The 23,208-nt window shown below is 43.9% G+C and overlaps 1 protein-coding gene across 3 annotated transcripts; it reads right to left on the bottom strand.

Annotated features, from left to right (window-relative positions):
* Window positions 1–1,507: 1,507 nt before the first annotated feature.
* On the bottom strand, window positions 1,508–22,339 carry LOC306789880 (G patch domain-containing protein 2-like; the record flags this gene model as incomplete). Of its 3 annotated transcripts, XM_079285955.1 has the most annotated exons (9): window positions 1,508–4,902; window positions 10,703–10,788; window positions 15,167–15,258; window positions 15,360–15,399; window positions 15,501–15,565; window positions 15,650–15,735; window positions 15,841–15,999; window positions 16,698–16,759; window positions 21,678–22,339. In XM_079285955.1, 9 exons carry the CDS (start codon window positions 22,337–22,339, stop codon window positions 4,736–4,738), a joined length of 1,419 nt encoding a protein of 472 aa, XP_079142081.1. In that variant the 3' UTR covers window positions 1,508–4,735. The 3 variants fall into 3 exon arrangements, with proteins under 3 accessions (XP_079142081.1, XP_079142082.1, XP_079142083.1); XM_079285956.1 differs by lacking the exon at window positions 10,703–10,788; XM_079285957.1 differs by lacking the exons at window positions 15,167–15,258; window positions 15,650–15,735.
* Between the last annotated feature and the right edge of the window lie 869 nt (window positions 22,340–23,208).

Below are 23,208 nucleotides of genomic sequence, written 5' to 3'. Positions count from 1 at the left end.
AATACCAAAATAGAGCTGTTACAGATAAAATACCCAGTTTAGATTGAAAAACAGGCCTGCTCACAGAATTTCCTTTACACCGCGCTGATAGGCGAATTCCATTTGTAGAAAATGCTGCTGAAATCGACAGTCAGCAAGCGCAAACGCTAATAAACATCTAAATCCTAAAATAATGGTAAGAATCCATGCAATTCTAAAACCTGAGGAGAGCTTTCTGAAATTATAGAAACTGCACCAAAAGCATGAATTAGACCAAAAGAGTCGGTCACAAAGTTTATCAAATGCTTTTAGATGAGGTATGAATTTAATCTAAGCCTTAAAATCAAACAATGTGATTCACAAACAGCACAAACTGTAATGAATTGCCAATATCAGGCACCATATCAGATAACCTTCTGCTCTGTGCTCGATCCTCCCCCGTCTCATACCAGGCCCAGACTTTTAAAGCATAACAATGCATAGAAATATCACGCAAGCAAGGAAAGATATACTTCTCTAAGACATCTGTTTGGACAGACAAGGCAAGGATGTAATTCTAGTTTGAATTTGGTTTGTTTTGTGTTTGTGTCTCTTAGATGGAGAGGTCTAAACCAAGTGCTGCTAACCACGGGAATCTCCCTGACGGTGGAAGGGAAGCCAGAGTGGATCTATGCCACTAAGTGCGAGGTTGATTCACACGGGGAAACAAGGGCACGGGAGGTGCCAAAAAACACTTTTTGGCGAAGGAATGTCCTCATGCAGCCATGCTCCTCCTCCTTGCTATGGGCGGTGGTGCCCCCATCCTCCAGGGTGACAACATTTAAAGGATCAGAGTACACATGCTCAAATATTCATCACACCTACACTTATCCTATTTTTGCACACGCTAAACAGAGTGTAATGGCTGTAGGACCTCTGAAAGACAAACCAAATTTCACAGTAGTTTTTTCAACATCATATACGGTGACTTTTTATGGCTTTTTTCGACATGCTATACTATGACTTTTTCGTCCCTGGTGATCTAGTGGTTAGGATTCGGCGCTCTCACCGCCGCGGCCCGGTTCGATTCGATTTCAAGTTCTTTGTTGCCATCTCCACAATATCCAGAAGCAGTGATTGGCAATAAACATCTTCGATCTTAGGCTGCCTACATCAATGTTAATTGGATTAATATAAAATAGTGCAAAGTTAAAATATAGGGATAACATATCTAGAATGAAAACTAAAATAAACTAAGTACAAAGTACTCAAAACCACTTCTGTTGTAGTTCCCGCTACAGTAGATGTCTCCGCCCACGTTGCCATGATGACACACAGACTCAGAAGGTGAGAACAATCCCGGCGTCGCTCAGTGCGACGCATACAATGTACTGTAACGATGACATTCGCTCGCTTCGATACCAACCGCCATCTCTCCCCTGTGTTTCCCGTCTATCTACCAAAAGAATATGCACACATAAGTTAGTAAGTATACCGTATAACCTCAGTCGAGAGCCACATCTTCACATTCACATTCACACAATCATGTTTACTCATTTATTGCACATATTTCAGTACTTGAAATAAATAGATACTGCAATTTTTTTTACGAATACTTATGACATGGAACAATGATCATAACATCACAGATTACATGAAGGAATGACATTACATACATGTAAAAAAAAAATACCATTCATATCATTTTGAATACACAAATGACATAAGTAGAAATGCAACTTCTTTAAACAGCTTCTAATCCATAATAGTGTCCGTACACAGTATATTCAAAAGCAGAGTATCCACTTCACACCGACACAACACCGTCATAGAAAACTTACTGCACAAACACTGCACTGCAGGTTTGATTGAATGTTGCCATTGTAACTTCTCTCTCACATCTAGTGACACGGTGCCGGAAGTCTAAGGCAGGAGTAATCCTCTTTAGATCATTTGCAAAGCAATTACGCATGCCTCCACTGCTATTAAATATAAAGATAACAGCCTATGAGATAAGATGCTATTTGTACTACGTATCAAATATGGATAGCTGCCTAAGAGCCCCGATATCAGGGAGATCTTTTTAAATCCTTGTAAATGAAATTAAAAAATACGACAGTAAAAAATATCTACACTACTATCTATCATGAAATTGATTTAATGAATTTAATGTCCTCGCACCTAAATCCTCAATTAATGGACCACTAATTATGCATCACATCATAAATAATACACGTTTTATACAGCGCAATCACCTACAATACATGTATTCATGGGTAATATCAGGTCTGACATTCCACTGAACAAGGCAAATACATTAATACTTTTAGCTGCCAAAAAAGCACGAGATAATGTTAAATAAATTGATCATTGAGAGAAGGGTGACCAGATCAAACCGTATCACTTCTGAAACCCAAAGTGAACTACGGCGACTCGCAACATGCATTTGTCAGCAGGAACCAGAGAGCCTCTTTTGCATGTTTTCTTTTTTTATCATCACGACACACTACACAGAACAAACGCCACTGACAAGAAAGGAGCCCAACATTTTTTTTCCCCCTCACTGACCTGTGACCCAGGGGGCCAAGGGGGCTGCCCTGCATGCATACAGAGGAGGTTCAAACAGAGTTTATGACTGCATTATCTCTCCTCTTCCTCATCACCTCTCCACCCATCAGTGGACACTAGAAGCCACTACGCTGAAGCAGACAGACCCGGCATCACTCATTCACTCGCCTCCTAGGTGCCTTTGGCAGGTGATTGCTGGCGGAAAAAGGAAAACAGATCAATACATCTCCCATGGGCCTGACAGGTAATCTTTACCTCGGATGAAATATGAGTGGTACCAGCCTGCTGGATTCCTTAACTGTAACAGGGCAATTGACTGGCTGGACGGAAGCCATTCCCCCACTTCCTGGTCATTGGAAATACATTTTGGGGCATACGGTCTGGCTGAGATGTCATTATGGTGACTGCTAATTACCAGAGAGGCAGGGGAGGTGTTTCCCCTCCTGCTACTAATGGAACTGTATCTGAACTGATGCGTCTTCCTTACCTGTCAATGCCTTGGCACCAAAACACACACTGACGGATCGGGCAACAGCAAGAAGCTCTCCTTAAAACACTACACAGTCAATACTTGTCAACGTGTCCAGGGGCATATGTCTTGAAGAAGCCAGCAATGTATTTATCAAAAGCTTCTTTAAAAAAAAAAAATGATAACCGTATTCAGTCTGGACCGTGTGTTTCTTGTGTGGGAAGAACCCATGGTGCTGCTGGACTCCCTGGTCAAGCTACAGCAGCGGACCCAGCAGCACTAGCCATGGGTGTGTGTGTGTGTGTGGGGGGGGGGGGGGGGGGGGGGGCTGCCTCATTTTGACTGATTCCTGTGGCAGGATGTCGTGTGTGAGGCATCCATTTAGATGAGTGTGCACACACAGCATTTATAAATGTCATCCCTGGCCAACATGATCACATAAAGCTTCCTCAGATGGATTATTGCAGACGTATAACTCACGTTAATTGGCAAATCCCATTCTGCTAAATGAGATTCTTCTCTTCAATAAGGCTTTAAAGTTTCTGAAAAAGAATGTAGCTGGTGATAATGCAGTTCATTTCACTATTTAGTAATTATTATTAAAAAAAAAACTATTCTTTTTGGTGCAGGTGAAGATTTCAGATTTAAAAATATGTCAAAATGTGACCGTAAAATACGTTTTGAAGACACTCTCCAGCAAAGATTATGTATGCGAGTACGTCTTGCATTTTTAAAGACAGTAATCACCTGTATGTGGTTTAGGTAAAGCCCAATGTACTTCACTTGATTCCTATATAAAAATGTATTTTTCTGAAAATACTGCTTGTTTACCAGCTTGGCGAGAAGTATTGTGTCTGATCTCACAGTTTGCTGCCATTGATCTTTTAATGCATCCGATGCCGAGGGAGGCGGGGAAATGTATACCCCAAGGGTAGGTGAAAATACATTGTGTGACTCTCCTGTCCTGTCTCCTCCAACCCTTTTCTGCTGGCTGCTCTCTGCACAGCCCCAAAAGCAAACTAATCCACCACTGCTGAAAAACAGGCTGTTCAAACAGATTTACAGCTGGCCTTGAACTTAAATACATTTGGGGAAATTTGAATATGGAAGGTAGGCTAAAGGGAACAGAGGCAGCCCTCCAAGGACCGCGACTACACTCCCTCTGTGTTGTGCTAATGAGCACCTTTGTACAAACTGTAGCTTTTCAAATCCATGCTAATAGGAGGCCTGTACTTTGTGTGGCTCTCTACCGGTGGTCGCCTTTCTGAACCCTGTAGCAGCATGCGGTCGCTAAACATTCTGATGCTCTCCCGTCGCAGCGCTCTCGTGCCGCCCTACGCAGCCATCGTTGGCTGCCGTAAAGTAGAGCTATCCAGCCTCACGATCCTCCGTCAGTATTCCCGCTGACAAACGCTGCGCTGCTCGAGTGGACATAATTGTTGGATTGTGTGGTAGCAGGTGGCCTGGAGACCGTGTGGTGGAAACAGGAGGAGCCGTCCAGTCTTGAGTCAAACAAGGAGCCTCTTGAAGCTGCTTTGAGGAGATGGCAGAGGGCTTAACAAGGCTTGATTGCATTAACATTTGTCCTGCTTATTATACTTCTGGAGAGACTGGATCTAGCAGTAACATGCTGATTTGATGAGTAATGATGTGCTTTGTGGTTTTTTTTTTGTCATAAAGTTTGTGCAGCAAAAGGCGTTTTGGCCTTTAACATTTTCTGGAACAATAGCTTTTCCTTTGTCACTTAAGTGTGCTTGTCCGGCCCTGTTCAGGTTCCTCGTGGTGCCTCTGGAGAAAAGATAAACTCTGTGAACCTGGTGCACTTGGTCCCACGGCCTCTAGGGTTGAGGTGTTGCCGGCTCCCTCTGCCTCTTCTCTCCGGTGATCCTTGTGAAATGGGTTGCAAGCTGCAGGGAAATAGATATATACATGCACATGTAACACAGCATTGACAAAAAACAGTGAAAGATACCCACACAAATAACAATTATTTCTAATAATAATTATTTAGTCCACGACTCATGGATCGCTCGCTCGCGTTTTAGGTATATTAAAATACAACTTTGAAGCAATCCTCTTTAAATAGGTTAAATATTAATGAGGTTTTGGTCAAGTGAGCCAAATCCAATTTGGCCCCATATGACTTGTGGACATGGTTATTAAAAGGCCAATCTGTGCTGCTTCTATGGCTTAACTCTCCCCCCCTCCTTCGGTTATGCAGTGTAAGAAGCTGTATGTTTTTAACTTCATTCATCACACCTTCTCATCTCAGTGACTAGCTTCCTTTTTAAAGATGCTCTTTGTCTTGATCTCTCGCTCACCTTTAAAGCTGCTTCTCTCTGGGAGTGAAGGGAAATACCCCAAAGAGAAAAGGGGCCAATTTTTGCAGAAGACAGAGGAACTCTAAAACAATTGCTCTCCCTAACAATGCTTGATAAATAAATCTTTCTCTGGCCTGCCCAAAAAAAAAAAAAGTTAGCGGCGGTCACACAAGACATTTGCGAGGCAGTCCCAGAGCAGAGGACAAGGGAACTAGAAGTGACATTGTGGCTGTGGGCTGTCTCAAAGGATTAGGCATTACAGCATTCACTGGCATGTGCTTTTGCTCCTTCCCATTATATCTGCTTGTGCCTCTTTCCAGATGACTTCTTCCCCAAACTGATCCGGCGGGCAAGATAATTGATTAATATTTCTTGAGGGACCGATGACTAACCGTTGCCGAGTTTCAACCCAAACACTCAGGTTAAGCACAGTCAAAGGCTTGGATCAAAATTTCAGTGGTTTTCATATTTGACAGATACACAGAAATTGCTGGGAACGTTTAGTTTGTGAGTGTGTTAACATGCACAGGGGCATTCCAAATACAAGCCTCTGTTCTAGGTCACGGTCACAGTCAGGATAAGCTGTTTACACACATTGTAACATTGTGATCAAGACAGCAGGTATTTAAAAAACTAAACATTTAACATCACAAATCGAGGGAAGTGACAATCGCTGCACCCGGAATTCAACTTTCTCATGCTGAGCTCATTGCATGTTGGAATGACTCAAATCCTTTACTTTAGCTAAAAGTACAAACACAACAATTTAACATAAAATCAAGTCAATGCAATCCAAATTCTACTTCAGTAATATATTCAGCATTATAAATGTTTCAATGACAAATATAAGGGGTTGTGAGATGATTGATGGGATACGGGAAAAACTAATTTCAGATTTGTTTTCCAGCTTTTGTAAAATATTGGATAATCTTGGGCCTCAGAGGGGAAACGTTGTTTTGGTGAAACTCAAAAAAGAGACATCTGATCTGACACTGGTTATGTAGAAGGAGTCACAAGCCAAAAAAGTGTGGGAGCACAGTTTAACATTTAACAATACGTTGTATTTATAAGATTTACATATGTTGAAATCGAGGTATAAAGAAGCAAAAAATGGAAATACTCAAGTAATGTACGAGTAGTTGAAAATTGTACTGAAGTACAGTACTTGGGTAAATGTACTTAGTTACTCTCCACCATTGGTTATACTGTATGTATAGGTTGTAGGTAAATAACAAAGCATTAACTTACATCATTAAAATCATCGTATATTTGTAAATGAATGTGTACAATATAAGATATTTAAAAAATGCTGAATGTGAATAATCAACAGCTTAGATAAAAGATACTTTCATTTGTCCGGAACAGCTACACTTACACTCAACTGGTTTTACATCAAAGTCGATAAAAACATTACAACGCAATGGTTTTCTGTCAATGGGAGAATTACAGTACATGCATTTATTGTGGGTGATAATGGGAAGTTGAATGGAACCATCTTACCATCTTAATAAGCTCTCATGTGATGCTCTCTAAAAACAATCATTACAGACCTTCCTGGAGAACTCCCCTTCCCCGTGTTTATTAATCAGCTAATTACACATTGACAGTAATGGACCTGCTGATTCCCACACTTAAATGAACAGGGCTGAATAGCTCTTTAATGATTAGCCTTTGTGTTTCTCTCTCCTGCTCACTCTCCTTCTCTCTCTCTCTCATGCAAACACACACACACACACACACACACACACACCATTCTTTTCAAAATTGAAAAAATAGGACATTCAAATCAGACCTCCCGGTTTGCACAAAAGTGGCGAGTAAAGAAGCCTCTGACAGACTGAGCTGCTAAAAACAAATGTGTCTCCACAAACAAAAAAACAATTAGAGTGGTTACAAAGGCAGCGGGTTCGTGGCTACACTGTGTCAACCTGTGTGGGTTTGAGTGTTAAACTCAGCCTCCAGCAACAGCGAAAAACACCGTGAAAGTTTGGTGAAGCAGCGCAGGCAGGTGCAGGTGGAGACGGAGGAGACGGAGGGGGTTTTTGAAGGACGCGAGCAGGGTGCGGAGTGGAGCCGGAGAGGGCGAAATAGTGCGGTGGGCTGCATTTCTGTCAGCAGAAGTGATGGCTGAGTGGTAGCGTTATTTGTCTTGTGCTGCCATACGGCCCTCGCACCAGCCTGGGCATTAATGAGAGGGGGCCGGACCGCCGGGCAGGAACACGGCGGGCCTCAGACGCAGGTGATCTGTCACGCAGCTGTCTTGCTCGGGCAAGGAGACACGTAAAGACAGAGGGGAGAGGAGAGGCGGCAGGGCTGACCGAGGGGCCGGCCTCCACATGGGAACCCAAATGTGGCACTTTGCAACATACAGAGATGGCGCACTAACAGTCTGACGAGGTTAATCACACGGACTTCACACCCTGGCTATTTACTCCAAACTCTTCCTGGAATTAAGCACACTGCATAAGTTCAAGTTTGGGTTTATTACCATCATCCCTTTATAGAGATAAAGATGAAGGGCATTATACAGTAGAAGACAGCAGGGGAGGAGTAAAATGGCAATAATTAATTAGTCTGTGTGAGACCGGCCAAGGCTATTAAAATGCTTCAGGATCTTTACATATACTGATTCATCTTTGCCTGACGAATAACTCTCCCAAAACTGTGGAATGTGTAGAATGTATTAATTTTCACTCTCGATCATTGGGCGACATGGTGATTTTTCTGTTATTCACTCATTGCAGAATACAAATCAATATTTTTTTTTAATTGCGAAAGACAAAGCCCAAATAAATCGAGTTTAAGTGACAATTTCAATCTGTATTTTTAATAACAACCATCTACATTTCGCAGAAAACTGAAAGGCTTTGTTCTAGATCGAGTCGGGACTTGTTGGATTGTTGGATTGATGGATTTATAGTGAAAAAAGTAGAAAATGGCCAATTTACGGCTGAGAAATGGAGCGGTCATCTAATCCAAACAGATACCTGGCTTGATAAGTTTTTGTGGTATTTTTTTTTCACAACCAGCTTCAGCACTTCCACGGCAGTGCTAAAAGGGTAAAGAAAGAAGACAAAGCAACAGCTGGGTACCGCCTCAGTAATTCCCCACGGAGACCTGGAAGACACCTCCAGCCGCAGACCATTTTCACTCCTGATTACAGAGTTTCAAATCAACCACGAACACATACAACAATCCACTTCCTCTGGCTAACTCAAACAAAGACTCGGCTGTCGAGTTCACTAAGAGCAACACGCCGTTCTTTAACCTAAATGCGGTAAACAATCTTTCCATGCAAACAAGATGTTTACCAGAAAACAACTCCCCTCAACAAATCACTGAATCTGATCCTGTTTCTGAACACATTTATGTCAGAATGGTAACAAACCAAAATGTGTACACAGAGCGTGTGAAAGCTTGTCAGAGTGAATGTGCATCTCCTGGCGGAGGTGAGATTACTGAGCAGAGACATGGTGCAGCAGGCTGCCAAAGTAAAGATTTATACAGAGCAGTTGCAGCTGCAGAAACTGACATTGGACGACATGGGATGCATGATAAATCATGGTGGACAGGGGGCACTAGACTCAAGAAGCAGGAAAACACTCAGAGCGGGGCTGAGGGGGGGGGGGGGCTGTGCCAATCAGAGTCTCTCCTACGCAATTTAGCAAACACATCATAATAAAATGTCTCAGAGTACATTAAAGTATCTCCCTTTTAAAAAACACATTAGAAAATATCGCACTTATTTGAATAGCACAATGCTACAGTGCTGTTTTGCACGGATGACACGAATAACATTAATCAGTTTTTTGTGTAAGATTGCAACTCGTGTATTTCCCCTTCCTACAACAGACTGTTAACTGTCGAGAAACTGAGGGATGCCCCTCGTTCCACATGTTGAATATGAGGGGTCCTCAAGGGCCAGGGGTGAATCCCTTTTTTTACTTTTATGGGAAGTGGCTCAGCGCTGGGGAGGTGAAGGACAGAATTGCTGGCCATTCCATCACTCAGTGCAATGAATGGATGCAATCTGTGTCCAAGTAAAGCATTGGCTGTTTTCAAATTCCACCTCTTTTATCCAAATGAATGATGGATCCTGGTACAGTGCGCCGTGCGACAATATTAATATACATCAGAGGTCTGCACCCCTCACTAAATCAGGGAACCACCAGCATTTGTTATTTAAATGACAAACGGCTGCTGCAGGAGTCGAGCACGGAGAGGGGACGCAGAAGAAAAGGTGGACAAACCAATTCAGGTTTCAATCCGGCAAAGACACAAGGCGCGAGCCATGACTAATGAAAAAAGGCAGCTCCACTGGTCCAAAAAGACACAAAGCCTGCTGCTCAGTGCCAACTCCAATAGGACGAACTCCACATCACACTTCTCTTCTTCTTTTGCTTTCAACAGGAAACGCCAAACGTAACACAATTACCAAGTCTACCTGTGCACTGCTGTTAACCCACCGAATATTTTGCATTCTGTAATTTCTATGGAATTACAGAAATGTATGAACAAGACTAAGAGTCTACAGCATTAACTTCTGGTTGTTCTGGGAGGTCGCATTTAAGCAGAATTGTGCTTTGAGTTTAATGCCAACATCACCATGCTAACATGCCTAATGATGAGGCTGCCGTGCTGATTAACATGTTCACCATTGGTGCCTCATTGGACGAGAGCCACGGGAACCCCAGGAAGTCCCTGTGACACAGCCATGACGTTACCATGGCTATATAGACCTGCACATACCTTCACCCTGCGCCGCCAATGCGACTCACACTGCTAAAAGTAGGTGAAACAACATTGGTGCCTTGAAGAAAAAGCCGAAGTTAATAGTCCGAACTCGCTGGTCGAACAACAGACACTTGCATCCCGAAGGCGGAACGGATAACTTGCCCCGTGCTCTGCCTCTTTAACCTGCAGGAGGACGATCACAGCAGGAGAAATCCAGATCCCCGCTGCCACACGGGGGATCACACTGTGGTAATGTGCCACTGTTCAAAAGTTTGGGATTTAAGTTTTCAAGATCATGTGTATTGTGATAAAAGGTTGTATTCAGCCCAACCCCAATCTGGGTATAATAAGGGTTCTGTCAAATTGCCAAATCAACACCATAATAACTGGATATCTGTAGCTTTCACTGTTGCCAAAGTAGATTTGTTTTTGAAAAAGGAGAGACAGCAGTGCTTTGCTCATTCAAGACTGGACAGATGCATTGTTGAAAATAGATAAACCTGAAAAAGTCATTCACATGCACATGGGCTTTCTGGATAACTAAATATGGTCAACATTCGTAGCAACCATGTCCTGAACACATGAAGAATCTGTATTTGTGGATGAAGAATTTGAAAGAGGCCAAAGGTTCATTAGTATGTGTGGAGGGTACCTGATGTTGTGACGGACACAGCTTCCGCTGTCCTCCTCCTCCTGATGTCACTTTGGGACTGATATGCACAGGAGACATTAGTCTGCCTGGGGGGGGGGGGGGGGGGGGACACAGACAGAGTGAGCAAACGTTACCCACAATGTGATGATGCAGCTCCCGCCCACAGTACACAAATAAACATGTACAAACCCAATACATTTCACAAAAGTCAATAAAAGCCAGCCGGGCATATTTGCAAACACAGCAGCTTACATTCAGTCTCAGTACGGTGCATATTTTGCCACATCTTAATTTTTCTTCATTAATACATATTTTCACCGGAGAGAATATTCGATGAGGAGAGGTGGTGGGTGCGTGTGGCATGAGTCATTGCAGAGTTCACGTAAACAAATTACACCTGCTCTATGGCTCCCGTGTCATATGTCAGGAGCCCTGAAATCGGAAAAGCCCACAAGCTTAATAGCCCTGACTTCAGGGATGTAAAGTTAAGGTCAAGGTCCGCTCCATCACTCTGGGGGGATGTGGGGGGTGCAGTGTGTATGGAGGAGGGGGACAGACTGAGTCAAAGAGAGAGAAGAGAGTCAGTGCTACAATAAGATATGACAGGAAAAAAGGCTGAAGTTAAAATCTTGCATATTCTATTTGTTATCCAAAACTGTATCTCAGAGAGGATTTAATGAACATGGTGTGCTGTTTGAAAAAAAAAAAAGCCAATGAGCATAACTGTCTGATTGCTAAAACAACAGAGGTTGAAACAGACGAGAGCTCCTTGTTAACCAGCGTGGCTCATTTTGGACTGCAGGCAACACAAAGCCCACAACCCTACCAGGCACATGCTACAATAAGGCCCCGTCAGGGCAGCCTTTTAACAGGCAGCATGTTCCATGACCTCAACACCCATAAATCACATGACGGGTGTGTAGTGGCGGGGTGTCGAGAGCTGTGCGGCGCATGCTTTGAGCGAAGTCTCTATGTTGTATAATCAATAGATATAAAAATAAATGGCCTGACCGTTATTCTCTCCCTGCTACCCCTCTCTAATAAAATCCCAGTAATGCATATTTCATTTACTTTTATACTTATTGATTACCTGTACTCCAGTTAGTAAATCACGCGCCTATCGATCCCTCAATCGTACCGCTGTCGGACAGCACATAACCAGCCATTTGCGCCCCTGATAAAGAGCTCAGGCATTGAACTCCCCACAGTAAATCTTTGCAAACTAACTTTTTAATTCGAAAATCGATCCCCGTTTAACAACGTCGCATTATTTCACGGGGCACGCCTGCGGTATTAAAAGTAATACCCTGATGCATTTGGTCCGAATGTGTGGAGGTCCATCCCTCCATCTCTTCCCTCATTACACCGAGGCCGAGGCACTCGAGGGCCCCTGCAGCCTGGAGGGAGGCGAGGGCCCTCCCCTGCCGCTGAGAGCGGAGAGGCACAGCCGCTCAGGGGCCGCCGCCAGGAGCCCACTGAGATACTCAGCACAATGCTAATCAAACATGAGAATACCATCAGCTGGCTCATTAACCAAGGCAAAACACCACCATTCATCTCAGAGCCGAACCCAATGGCTTTTAATAAGCATGTTACATGGCTCTGTGTAAAACTGAGAGGAGTGGTGAAAAACAATGCAGAACACTGTTTTTTTATTACTTAACATCTGTTACTTCATCAGTTTAAACAGTGTGACAGATGTTAGCCAGTTGTTTTGTCCCTAAATATACAGAAACTATGATGAGAAAACAAAGATTGACTTAGAGGCAATGAGCAATGAAAAAACAGTGATATGTAATGAAGACGGCCAACAACAACAACTCAATTCTGTCAAAGACACAAGGACACTGAGGGGAAAAGTCTCCAAGATAGATTTTTCAGGTCACATGAGACGCTTCTGAATGCAGTGCAGTCCCTTAGGGTACAGAATAAAGCAGCGCTGACACGGGGTCAATTGTAATTTTGGCGCCCACATCCAAAAGCAAATATATCAATTAAAAATAACAAATCAAGAGGAGTGAAGAGCCGCAGTTACAAAATGGCCATCTATTTTCATTAGGGTACACGGCGCTTCAGGTGTGAGCAGGATCTCAAGATTAATAGAGGTATTCAAATGAATCAGAAAGGATTAGGGTCTCCAGGGAACATAATCAATAGCTCCAAATCAATAATCAATAGGCCACTCACACCAATATACTAACTGCTGACACCGAGATCTCACAATTAAAATGAAAACTGGGAAGGGAGTGGGTGTAAGACTATGATTTATCTCACAGCACAAGTGTCATTTAGAAATAAATAAGCCAATAGATCAGGTGGGAGGCAGTTATGCATTTTAACGTGGCTGCCTGCCCCGAGCATTACGGCCAAATCCCACAAAGCATTGCAGCTATCCCCACGCCGATACGAGGATAAACAGCATGCAACCCTCATACCGCCTTTACCACTTAACATCAAGTCTCCGATTGTCGCCGTCAACTCGCTGCAAACGGGAGATGACAGCTTTTATTAATACAGTATCATTTCAACCTGGCCGCGGTACAAGATTAATGCTTACACTCTGCCCACAGAGAAAACACTTTTCTCTCAAGGGTGTTTGCAAACAAAGAAAAGTCAGACGCATGGGGGAGCTCAGCGCTAGAAATCGATCATTCCCGAAAGAGGCTCGAAAGAAATGAAAATATAGTGAAGTGAGATCAGGAGTGGACCTTTTCAAGTTTGTTAGGGAGCATGCATGAGCAATTACAGCATTCCTCATTGTCATGCAAAACAATAACTGTAGCTGATGCTGTGTTTGCATGTGAATGTGTGTTTTGGAGGAAGTTAAAGGGAGTAGATGGGTGCTATGTGTGCAGAGCTGGGCCGTAAGGACAGAGCAACCGTCTCACTGGAGAGTGGATTTGAGCAGCTTGGGGAGATAGATTCAGCTTGTGCCGTCCAACGGGACACATCAGAAGCCGCCCTCGTCAATCCCCCCTCTCTCCCTCATTCATTTGGGAGTATGATTTATACTTTTTGAAGTGAAGGGTCTTGAATCCCACTATAAAGGAATTAAGAGGTCTCCCCTGAGTCCGCCATTCAAATGAGAGCATGGCAGGGATATGAGGGCTTCTTAACAGAGAGAAATTAGTATTCACAATGCCTCAAACTGGAATCTGAAGGAACCTTTCAGGTGGAGAAGAAAGGGCCAGTTTAGAAAAGAAAGCCCTAAGAAGTCGGGGGCTTTTCATAGCAGTCGTGTTTTTGCCCCTCATCAAGGAGCGCTCTGTGAAATAACCCAAGAGAGAGGGAGGAAGAAGCGTGTGTGTGAAACAAAATTAAGAATGCACCATAAATAGGCAGAGTGGAAACAATACAATGAGGAGTCCCACAGACTCGAGACCGAGGGGGCTAAGCGGCTTCTCAATAGCCCCCCATGCAGATCCAACAGTTCCAGGGATGACTGGGAGCGATGTGATGCTTTGACAAAGATCTTTTGGATAAAAATCTTTATTTGACTTTTTATTTATTTTAGTCGTCCCAGAAATGCAGGGATTTGAATCTGCATTACAACTATGTCAACACGTAGTGTTTCTCTATTTGGGAATGCTGACCTTGAAAACTATTGGATTTAAGTGTTGCTGCATCCAACTGTAGCTGCCTGTTGTCAGTTCAGCTCAGACTTCGGCCCGGGATCAACTCCAATCTACTGTTTGGGGTCCTGGAGAACAGGGTCGCACTGACCACACACAAAGTAACGTCACTGTGTAGGAAGGCATGCGATAGATTTCTTTGTGTGCGAGTGACTTTTTGGCAAACAAAAGGATTTGTTCATGCACAGCACATGTTAAGCATGAGTTATTACGTTATTTGGTGGAACACCAATGCGTGATTGTAACTTTTGTATTTTGCCATCTTAATGAAATTTGCATGCTCAGTTTGTACCAAAGGAAACGGCTACCAATTCAATACTTTTCTGCAAATTAGTTTATAATAAGGTCAAAAGAAAAGAAACATTTAAAGAAAAAAAAAGGCTATTTTTGTAATTATTATTATTTTACTATTTATTTACATACAGCATTTTATTCTGTGAGATCCCAAGCAATGGGGACGTAAAGCCAATGACAACAAAATGAATACGATACGATGGATGTGCACATATGTATACCACTACAAAGAATATGCATCAGATTAAATACTCCAATAGTGTATTTGCAACATGAAACATGCATTGAATTCACTAATTTATGCAGAAAAAATGGGCTAACAATGAACTCCTTTAAAGTCACACAGTCTCTGAGGCATCATCTTAACAAAGAGTACCGGTACTCTCGTTAACAGCGACCTATGCTCCGTAACTGATTTGTCTCAATGAAAAAGCCATAGACTTGTCCATCAATATATTGAGCTTTGATCGAAAACATGGAACGGTGTCTCCAATAGGCCCTTGAAAGGCTGCGATATTTAACACATGGCATCAACTACCTGTTTCTGCAGATTGAGGTGGAACATCTGAGACGGGAGCTCTCTGACACCATGTCAATAGGACACACTGGTAATGGGCACAAAGGGCTCAACTGGAAATTGAAAGTACCAATAAAATTTAGATTTTTGCATTTTCACCATTAAAGTCTGAACAAACTGGGGTCAAAAAGATAACGCTTGTACTGCAACATACCTGGCTTCGGTCTCTTTTTCCAACAGAAGGCAGCCAAAGGCTAAAAGGAGACAATCAAAGTAAAGTCACTCGGTGCAAAATCATGACGGAAACAGAGTTCTGCAACAATTTAAAAGAGTTTTATTAACCAGTATTTCTTACTCTCTCTGGTAAGGATCTTGGGAGAATTGTCTCAGTCGCTCTACAAACACTGGCATGCCGTTGCTCTGTAAAACAAAGATACACAGTAAGAAACAAAGACTATAAGAAAGATTATAACGGTGTTCTACAAAAGAGGAAGGGGCTTTAACCTGGCTGGGAAGCCGCCTCCTGTCCTTCCTAATGCAGCAAGAAGCAGAGCCAGGCACTCGCTTAAGAGGTGAATGATACCGATACCCTGCAACAGCAAAAAAGCACATTTATCTTTCTGTGTTGCAAAATGGTCTGAAAAGAAATTGATGTCGGTAAGAATTTGTGTCTAAAGCACAGAATCGTCCGCTACCTCTCTGAGAGGGCCGTGCTGGCTGCAGGAAAGTAGGCGGGGCCCGGTTGTCCTCGAGGGAAAGCTGGTTGTCTGACTCCCAGCTGGGCAGCAGGCCGGCCACGCCCTTCCCGACTCCACAGTCCCCCTCGAAGAACCAGTCACTCTGCTCGTCATCACCTGTACGCGGGGACAGGGAAGATGTTGCATCGACCGGCATGCATACATTTCTAGCGTGCATTTGCTGAATGCAATGCCGAAGTCAAAAGCACCACCGCCGAAGAAATTGCTTTGTCCAAAAAAAAAATCAAGTAGCGCATTATTTCTTTGGGCTTTTTTTTTTTTAATCATTCAATTTGGGAGAAGCTAAGTTGCTGTATGTTTGGTGGTCCTACAAACTCCAGTGTAGCTGGAGCCGACACGCGGGTGCATCTTTTAAGGGTAAACCGCTCCTTCAATTACACACCAACCAGACATCAGCAGCTTCGTCCCCAGACGGCAAGCTCCTGCTCAGGCCTGTCAGTCAGCAAAGAACACGCAGGAACCATGCCTCTCACAGTCAAGGTGTAGTGACAACTGTTAAATCAGAGGCCGCCTGGCCCCACCACGGCTAATGAGATTAGCAAAGGCTTCAGCGCTCATTAACACGACATGACAACGTCTTATTAGAGTCGCCTGGGTGCCCAGCAACCAGCCCGTTGTATGGAAACCTCCCTCTCTAGCCCCAGCATTCCCTCAGAGTCCAGCAGGTTACTGTCCACATCTGACGACTCATCAACACTTCTTCTGCGTCTTTACTTTACTTACCAGACTGAACCACAATAAGTGATTTAAGCTGTTGTGCCAAAGGTATGTTAACGGTATTAACGTTTTAATACCTTGTCTTCCCTCATCGTTGGTGAACAGACCGGGGTCACTGCTGCATGTGCTGCTGGTTTCCCTGCAAGCGAGAAGAAAAACATCACATGCGAATGATCGTCACCGACCCGTTTGCGTAATATCAACGACGTTTGAGGGCGAAGAACTCCGCTTTGAGTTGTCATCTCAAACCTGATGGGTTATTTGGGTCAGACAACACTACAGCATCTGAAAAGTGAACAACGTCAATCAAAGATCGACATGGCCGTGTAATGTCAATATTTAACATGTAGCATTCAATAACAAAAATAATGGAGAAGTCCGGAGCTAGAGGTCGACATCAATGGAAAGAGAAAGACAGACAGCGCGGCGTTGTCCCTCGTTGCGATAGCAAACACAAAGGCACGAGGAGAGGCTCTGATCGAAGCCACTGAGTGACATGCACAATCTAATTGAATATCCTCCGCTGTCAGCTCCAATCTAATCTGGCCTGCGTTGTGGAGGATGACAGGAGAGCGAAACACATTCCCCTGAACCGCCCCTCCCTCTGGGTGTGCCCCCCGCGCACAGAGCGAGCCACAGACGTGCCGCTTCCACACAGCGACCGGCCAACATCTGCTGCGTGGGCGGCCACTGCTTACTGCCATGGACTGCTGCTCCGCCGCCGCTCCTCTCCACACCCCCGGGGCAAACCCCTGTTACAATGCCTCCACACCCTTTGAGCCCCCTCATGCTACCCCCAGACCACCCTGGGTTTCTCTGCCTTTCCTCACACCTCAGCCACCTTGAACTGAGACCTCCAGACACTCGAAGGGCATGGAGGGGGATCGGGGGGTGGAGTTGACACAGATGGAGGGACGAAAAAGGATTTTCTCGCTCAGACAATGCCGTCATTGCTGACTTGTAACAAGCGAATGTGTCAAGCACACATATTCAATAACGACATAAATCTTTATAAATATCATCCTTTTTCCAGAGGACCTTTTCTGAATACCATTTAGCTTTAAGGACAAGTCACTTCATCGCACCGGGTGAATACAGTCATTCTCATAAAGTATATGTTGCCATGTGCCGTAAACGCTCACTAATGTGTATTGATTCACAGATGAAATGAGTCCCCAACAAACCGTTTATTCACTAAAGTGCCCAGCTGTTTTAAGGAGTCACTTCAACTTAAATTAAAACAATTTCAGCTGTAGTCCTTTGATGTGTGACACGATTTTTTTAAATGTTGGAACCGTTTTAGGAAGAAATCTTTTTTTGTGACATTTGTAAACCATAAGAATAAATAAATAAAATAGATTTTGATTCAAACTACTGTTGTGAAAGATGGGCACTGATGCTCTTGATTGCCTTGCATTTTGCTCCTTGTTTTCCATTGCTGACCTTGCTTATAGGAGAAAGCTGGAGGGTCAGATATGCGCTGACACGCCGCTTTTCCATATTGCACAGGCCTCTAAGTGACGGCAGGATCTGAGAAACGTCCGTCCAGCCTGCGTGTCTTCCTGGCCAGATGGTCCTGCATCATCTCCCCTCACATCCATCCGCAAGAAGCAGATGTGAGAGGGAGCAGGCCTCTGGAGGATGTCAGGCCTAGTCAAGCAGTCCTGGACCGTCCCTCCACCCCGTCCCACCCCTTCAGGCCTCTGTCCAGACTGAGTCCCCAGGCCCCGGCTCAGCTGTACCCCACCTCTGGACACATTGGCTGGCATCTGGAGCACACAGCAGTGCAACATCAGTATATAGAGGACACAGCCACAAGCCCTACAAAAACAACAACTTTGAATTGTATGCTTCATTCTGCAAGCTTTCTTTGGGAACCAGTGATGAGCAGCGTCTCAACTTCTTCCACTTTCTAAGTAAGAAAAAATGTGTTTGCTTCATTTTGGAGGGATTTTGTTCAAAGTTTGAAAAGAATCACAGGTACAAACAATTAATTAGAGACAGCCATTACGGTAAGTATTTATCCGTATTAAAGGTGTAATGTGATGTCGCTGGGAGCAGCACAGGGCCAATGTGAGACCGGTTCCATTAAGTACTGCCTAATTAATGCCATGAATAATTGAAGCACCCATTTTTCTTAGGACCAAAAGAAACACTCTCTTCTCTCTTCAGCAGTGACCTTTGCCAAGAAAAGTTGACAAACATTTTGTGCAGACTTGGTCTTTGGCTCACACACACACACACACACACTCCTCCCAGTCATAAGATATTCTACTTTGGATTAAGTGCTATAAAAAAACAAATAAGTCTTAATTACATAAAATACCATATGTCCATGGCGAAACAAAGGCAAGGGCAAAAACAAAAACCGCACTCCAGTGTTTCAGTGCTGAACTTAAGTCCCCACGTGGCCCTATTGTCTCTACACAAGCCAAAGAGGTGAAGCAAAACACTGTATCCAGATGAGCACTAATCATTCGTATATAATCCTCAGCTCCTGGGAGAGGCAGACCAGTTTGCACAGAGATTACAGGCTAGCCGTCGTTTATTGAGCCCGGGCTCATTCTGCAGAGGAATAAAGAAGAGGCAGAGACAGAGGGGGCGGGGGGGGGGGGGCAAAGCGCTGACAACAATGGATCTGTGGGCTCTTCAAACAAGCCGCCCCAACCCAAATCCATGCCCTCTTCCATGGGCGTCTGATTATAAGGTTATCCCACCATCCCCGAGCTGCAATAATTGGATTAGTCGCAGAGATTTATGAAAAATTAACTTCGGCAAATGCTGCACTGCTTTCCCAAAAATTCCTCATCGAGTTTTTCCAAAAAATATAAATTACAGCACGAATAAGCCGAGTGTGAGAACGACGGCTTTGTTTTTTTTCCCTGGTAGTAGCAGTAGCAGCTCGCAGCTGGAGACGGAGGCTGAGCCCAGGACAGCGTCTACGCACAGGTGAGGCCTGCTTGCTGGGGGCCAGCCTGGATGCCAGGTGGCCTCACATGCCAGCAGGCTGGGCCAGGTCTAATCAAGGATGTGGAGCCCAACTGGAGCTGCCGACATCTGCTCCCCTTGAACTTGGGTGGCTGAAGGCAAAGCTCCGCTCTGTCGGCACATAGGAGGAGCGGCATGTTTTAAAACACTCACACATATGAGAAAGGTTCACGGAACGAAAGGAGACTAAAGGAATCCGACTGCTTCAAAAGACGTTTCAACAATGGCGTCTGTGTCTGACAATAAATGGACCGTACACTCTCCGAGTATAAATATTGCTGTTGTACCACTGTCAACTCCTCATCACTGCCATTTGTTCGTATCCTTTGCCTCCGCTACAGCTTATCCATTAGATTGTCGAGCCCTCGGTACAGTGTGGCAGTCTACTGAGCAGCAATCAAGAGCGTCGGCATTGTGTAAGTGAGAAATGATTGACAGCGTGCCAACGGTGTTCCCATTTATTTCTTCTCCGGAGCTGTTTTCTGTCAGAACGGCTATTGATTTTTCCATAAAGTAAGAAAACAAGTACCGTTTAGGGGCCAGGGAGGTCAGCGCAAATTAAACCAGATGATGTAAAGCCTCCTGTCTGTCCCATTACCGGTTACCTCAAATGTCTTCTTCTTACGTGTTTTATGTGATCAACAGATAATGAGATCAGCAGACGAAATACATTGTGCAGGAGCATGACAGGACATTGAGATTGGGAGGTTTAAGGACTGTGAACGTTATATTAGCACGCAACTCAACTGCCCACATCAGTTGATGATGCATGTGATCCATATGAGGTATTAAGTGCCAAAACATCAAGTACACATTCTGAAAAAATATAGTTTTTGTTGGTATGATCACCCTTAAAGGTGCAAACATACAAGTTACTGTAAAGATAAATAACAGTGGAATGGAAACAATTACTCAATGAATAAATCAAATAAATCAAATCTGCTTCAATAGTAATGTTTCATGCAGAAATGGCAAACGTTTGCTGATTTCAGCTTATCAAATATGTGTTTTAGCCACACTAGCAGCACTACTACACCACCACCACTTTGAGCCACACTAATAAAAAACTGTTAAATGGATTTCCATGACATTTTGTGAAGACATTCATGGTCACCAGAGGAGGAAGCCGAATAACTTAAGTGATCGACCACTAGCGCCACCAACAGGTCATATATTTAAATATCTCTACATCTACTTTGCAACATTTAGCCTTTTTGATTCCACGGTATATTGTAGTCTTTGCTCCGCCGTTTTAATATAAAGCCACTTTCTGCTGCCAGTTACAGCCACGTTTAGTTTAGCGAAATAAAATGCACACAAGAGAGAGCACTGTGGGACACTGGGACAGGCCGAGCTTTAATTACCCAGCCCAAGAAAGAAATGCATTTCAAAACAAATCAATACCACACCAAGTCACTTATTTATTTGTGACAATATTTCTCGAAAAGGAAATAATGAGCTGGGAAATGCCCAGAGGCATAACTATCAAAGATCCCTCCCTGGTGATCATCTCAGCTATAGGAGATGAAGATGAGGCGACTCTATCATTCATTTTTAATGTCAACTCAATACTTTAAAGTGGAGTGGTATGATTGTGAAACTTTTTTTTTTTTTTGGTTTAGTTGAGGACACGCTGAATATTGACATGTGGCTCGATGAAGACAGGCAGTATAGATCATCCTAAATGTCGCCTTGTTTAATTGCTCCTGTCTGATAGTAGTTATGCCCATGACTTTTATGTTATGGGTTTAACTGCCGTGGTAACTTTCCATTTAAAGGGTAAAAAGGGCTTTTAGAGTTTTGAGCTCCTTTTTCAGTATGGTTTTAATCCTGACTTTTCAAACAATGACAGGGTTAACATTTGGCTCGATTGCAATGCTGTAAATTAAATGTCGATTTTTTTGTTTTAATTGCAACACTTTGCTGCAAATAATGAACCGTAGCATTTGATGTAATCCCAAAATTTGGCCGGATCTTTTCCAAAAAGGCCTAACTGTGTAACAACATTGTAATGAATGAAGGGTTAGGTTTGATAAAATACTGATATATTCTCTTGAATCTAACATTACCCCTCAGACATCTTCTCGTCAGCGGCATCTCTGTGTTCCTTGGCCATCTTCCTCTTCCAGCACTCCTTTCCCATCAGCCTGGCTCCTTCGGTCTGTCGGTCTGCTCCCACGCAACCGCCAGACCTGTTCTTCGATCCTGGCAGATGCTGCATCCTAGACGGCCGGTGTCTCCGTTTCCTATCTACACCAGAAACCTTTAAGTTCTGCTGCAACCTAACTGTGATGTCTGAAGTCATGCGTTTGACCTTCCTCCGCCTCCTGAGATGCCGTCCTGCGTTATTCTCGGTGAAGGAGTCGGACTCTGGCCAGGAGGGCTGCCTAGTCCTGACCGGGCCTCTCATGACGGAGCGCCATCGGTTGGTTGAAGTCACGTCGTCAGAGTCACTGCAGTTGGCCACGGAGGCAGCGATGGTTGAGGAAGAGTTCTCCCTGTATCCTTTAGTCTCGTCCAAACTGGACTCAGAGGCCTCAATCCAGCACCGTCTGTGCTCCAGCGGATAGAGGGACGACTCACGATAGCGCTTGCGGCCTCTGCGACGCCGGATCTGCCGGCGCTGGTGCAGTGGACTCAGGACCATTTCCTCCCACAGCTCCCCCAGCTTGTTTTGCTCTGAGGTCTGCTCCAGAGCAGACACCAGGTCCTGCACCAGCTCATCCATCATGGTGCTGGAAACCAAAGATCCAACATACAACAGGTCAACTCAAGTCAAAATAAATAGATTGGTCTGACATACAACAACCATGGCAATAAACAGCTGAATGTGAAGCCAATGCTGAACGGCCTTGTGATGCAGCACAGATGACCAATATTCTATCACTAAGAATATGACAATGTATACCATGAGACCTACTCGTCTATTGTCAGGAAATGTTGCCGTACCGTTTCTCCTGTGACTGCATTCACTTTAACATATCTCGGTGGGTTGGGCCGTTGTGAGAAAAGTTGCACAATCAATGAGCAGGATTATTTTTGGGACAATATTTGATTTGTATTTTTATTTTTTTTCATCAATGTGATGAAATATCTTGATTTTCAGGTATTTTAAATTCTAGATTAGCCCAAAACTCATATTCATGTCAGGTTCTTTTAACCATCAAGTGTTTATGAGTTTGGAAAAATGTAAAAATCTAATTTGTATCAATATTGCAACATTTCATTACACAGTCACTTCTATCCATCATTGAAAGCTGTAACTGTGGGTATTGCCAATGGCAATGTGCTGTGTTTGCTCTACCACAGTGGTCTTCTCTCCATATGTTGAGAACGGATGTGACATGGCACATCGAACAAGGAGCTCTCTTCATTGAGATCTAGTGGATAAATGTCTGGCTGTGATCTCCAGGTGTGGTTATGGGCCCTGCAATGGCCAAGGTAACAGCGTTTCTACACATAGCATGAACCCTGGCTAATTCCATCTAAGTCTGGCTGTTCAGCGTTGTGGAGGATCCATCTCAAGCTCCCTTTGTTTGATTGCAACGGCGTCAAAATGAAAGCTTGCTCGAGCGTCTGCACATCAACAGCAGGGACAAA

Source organism: Melanostigma gelatinosum (genome assembly GCF_949748355.1).
Source record: "Melanostigma gelatinosum genome assembly, chromosome: 16".
Lineage (NCBI taxonomy): Eukaryota > Metazoa > Chordata > Actinopteri > Perciformes > Zoarcidae > Melanostigma > Melanostigma gelatinosum.
The sequence above is the reverse complement of the archived record's forward strand: the minus strand, read 5'-3'. Positions and strand labels throughout refer to the sequence as shown.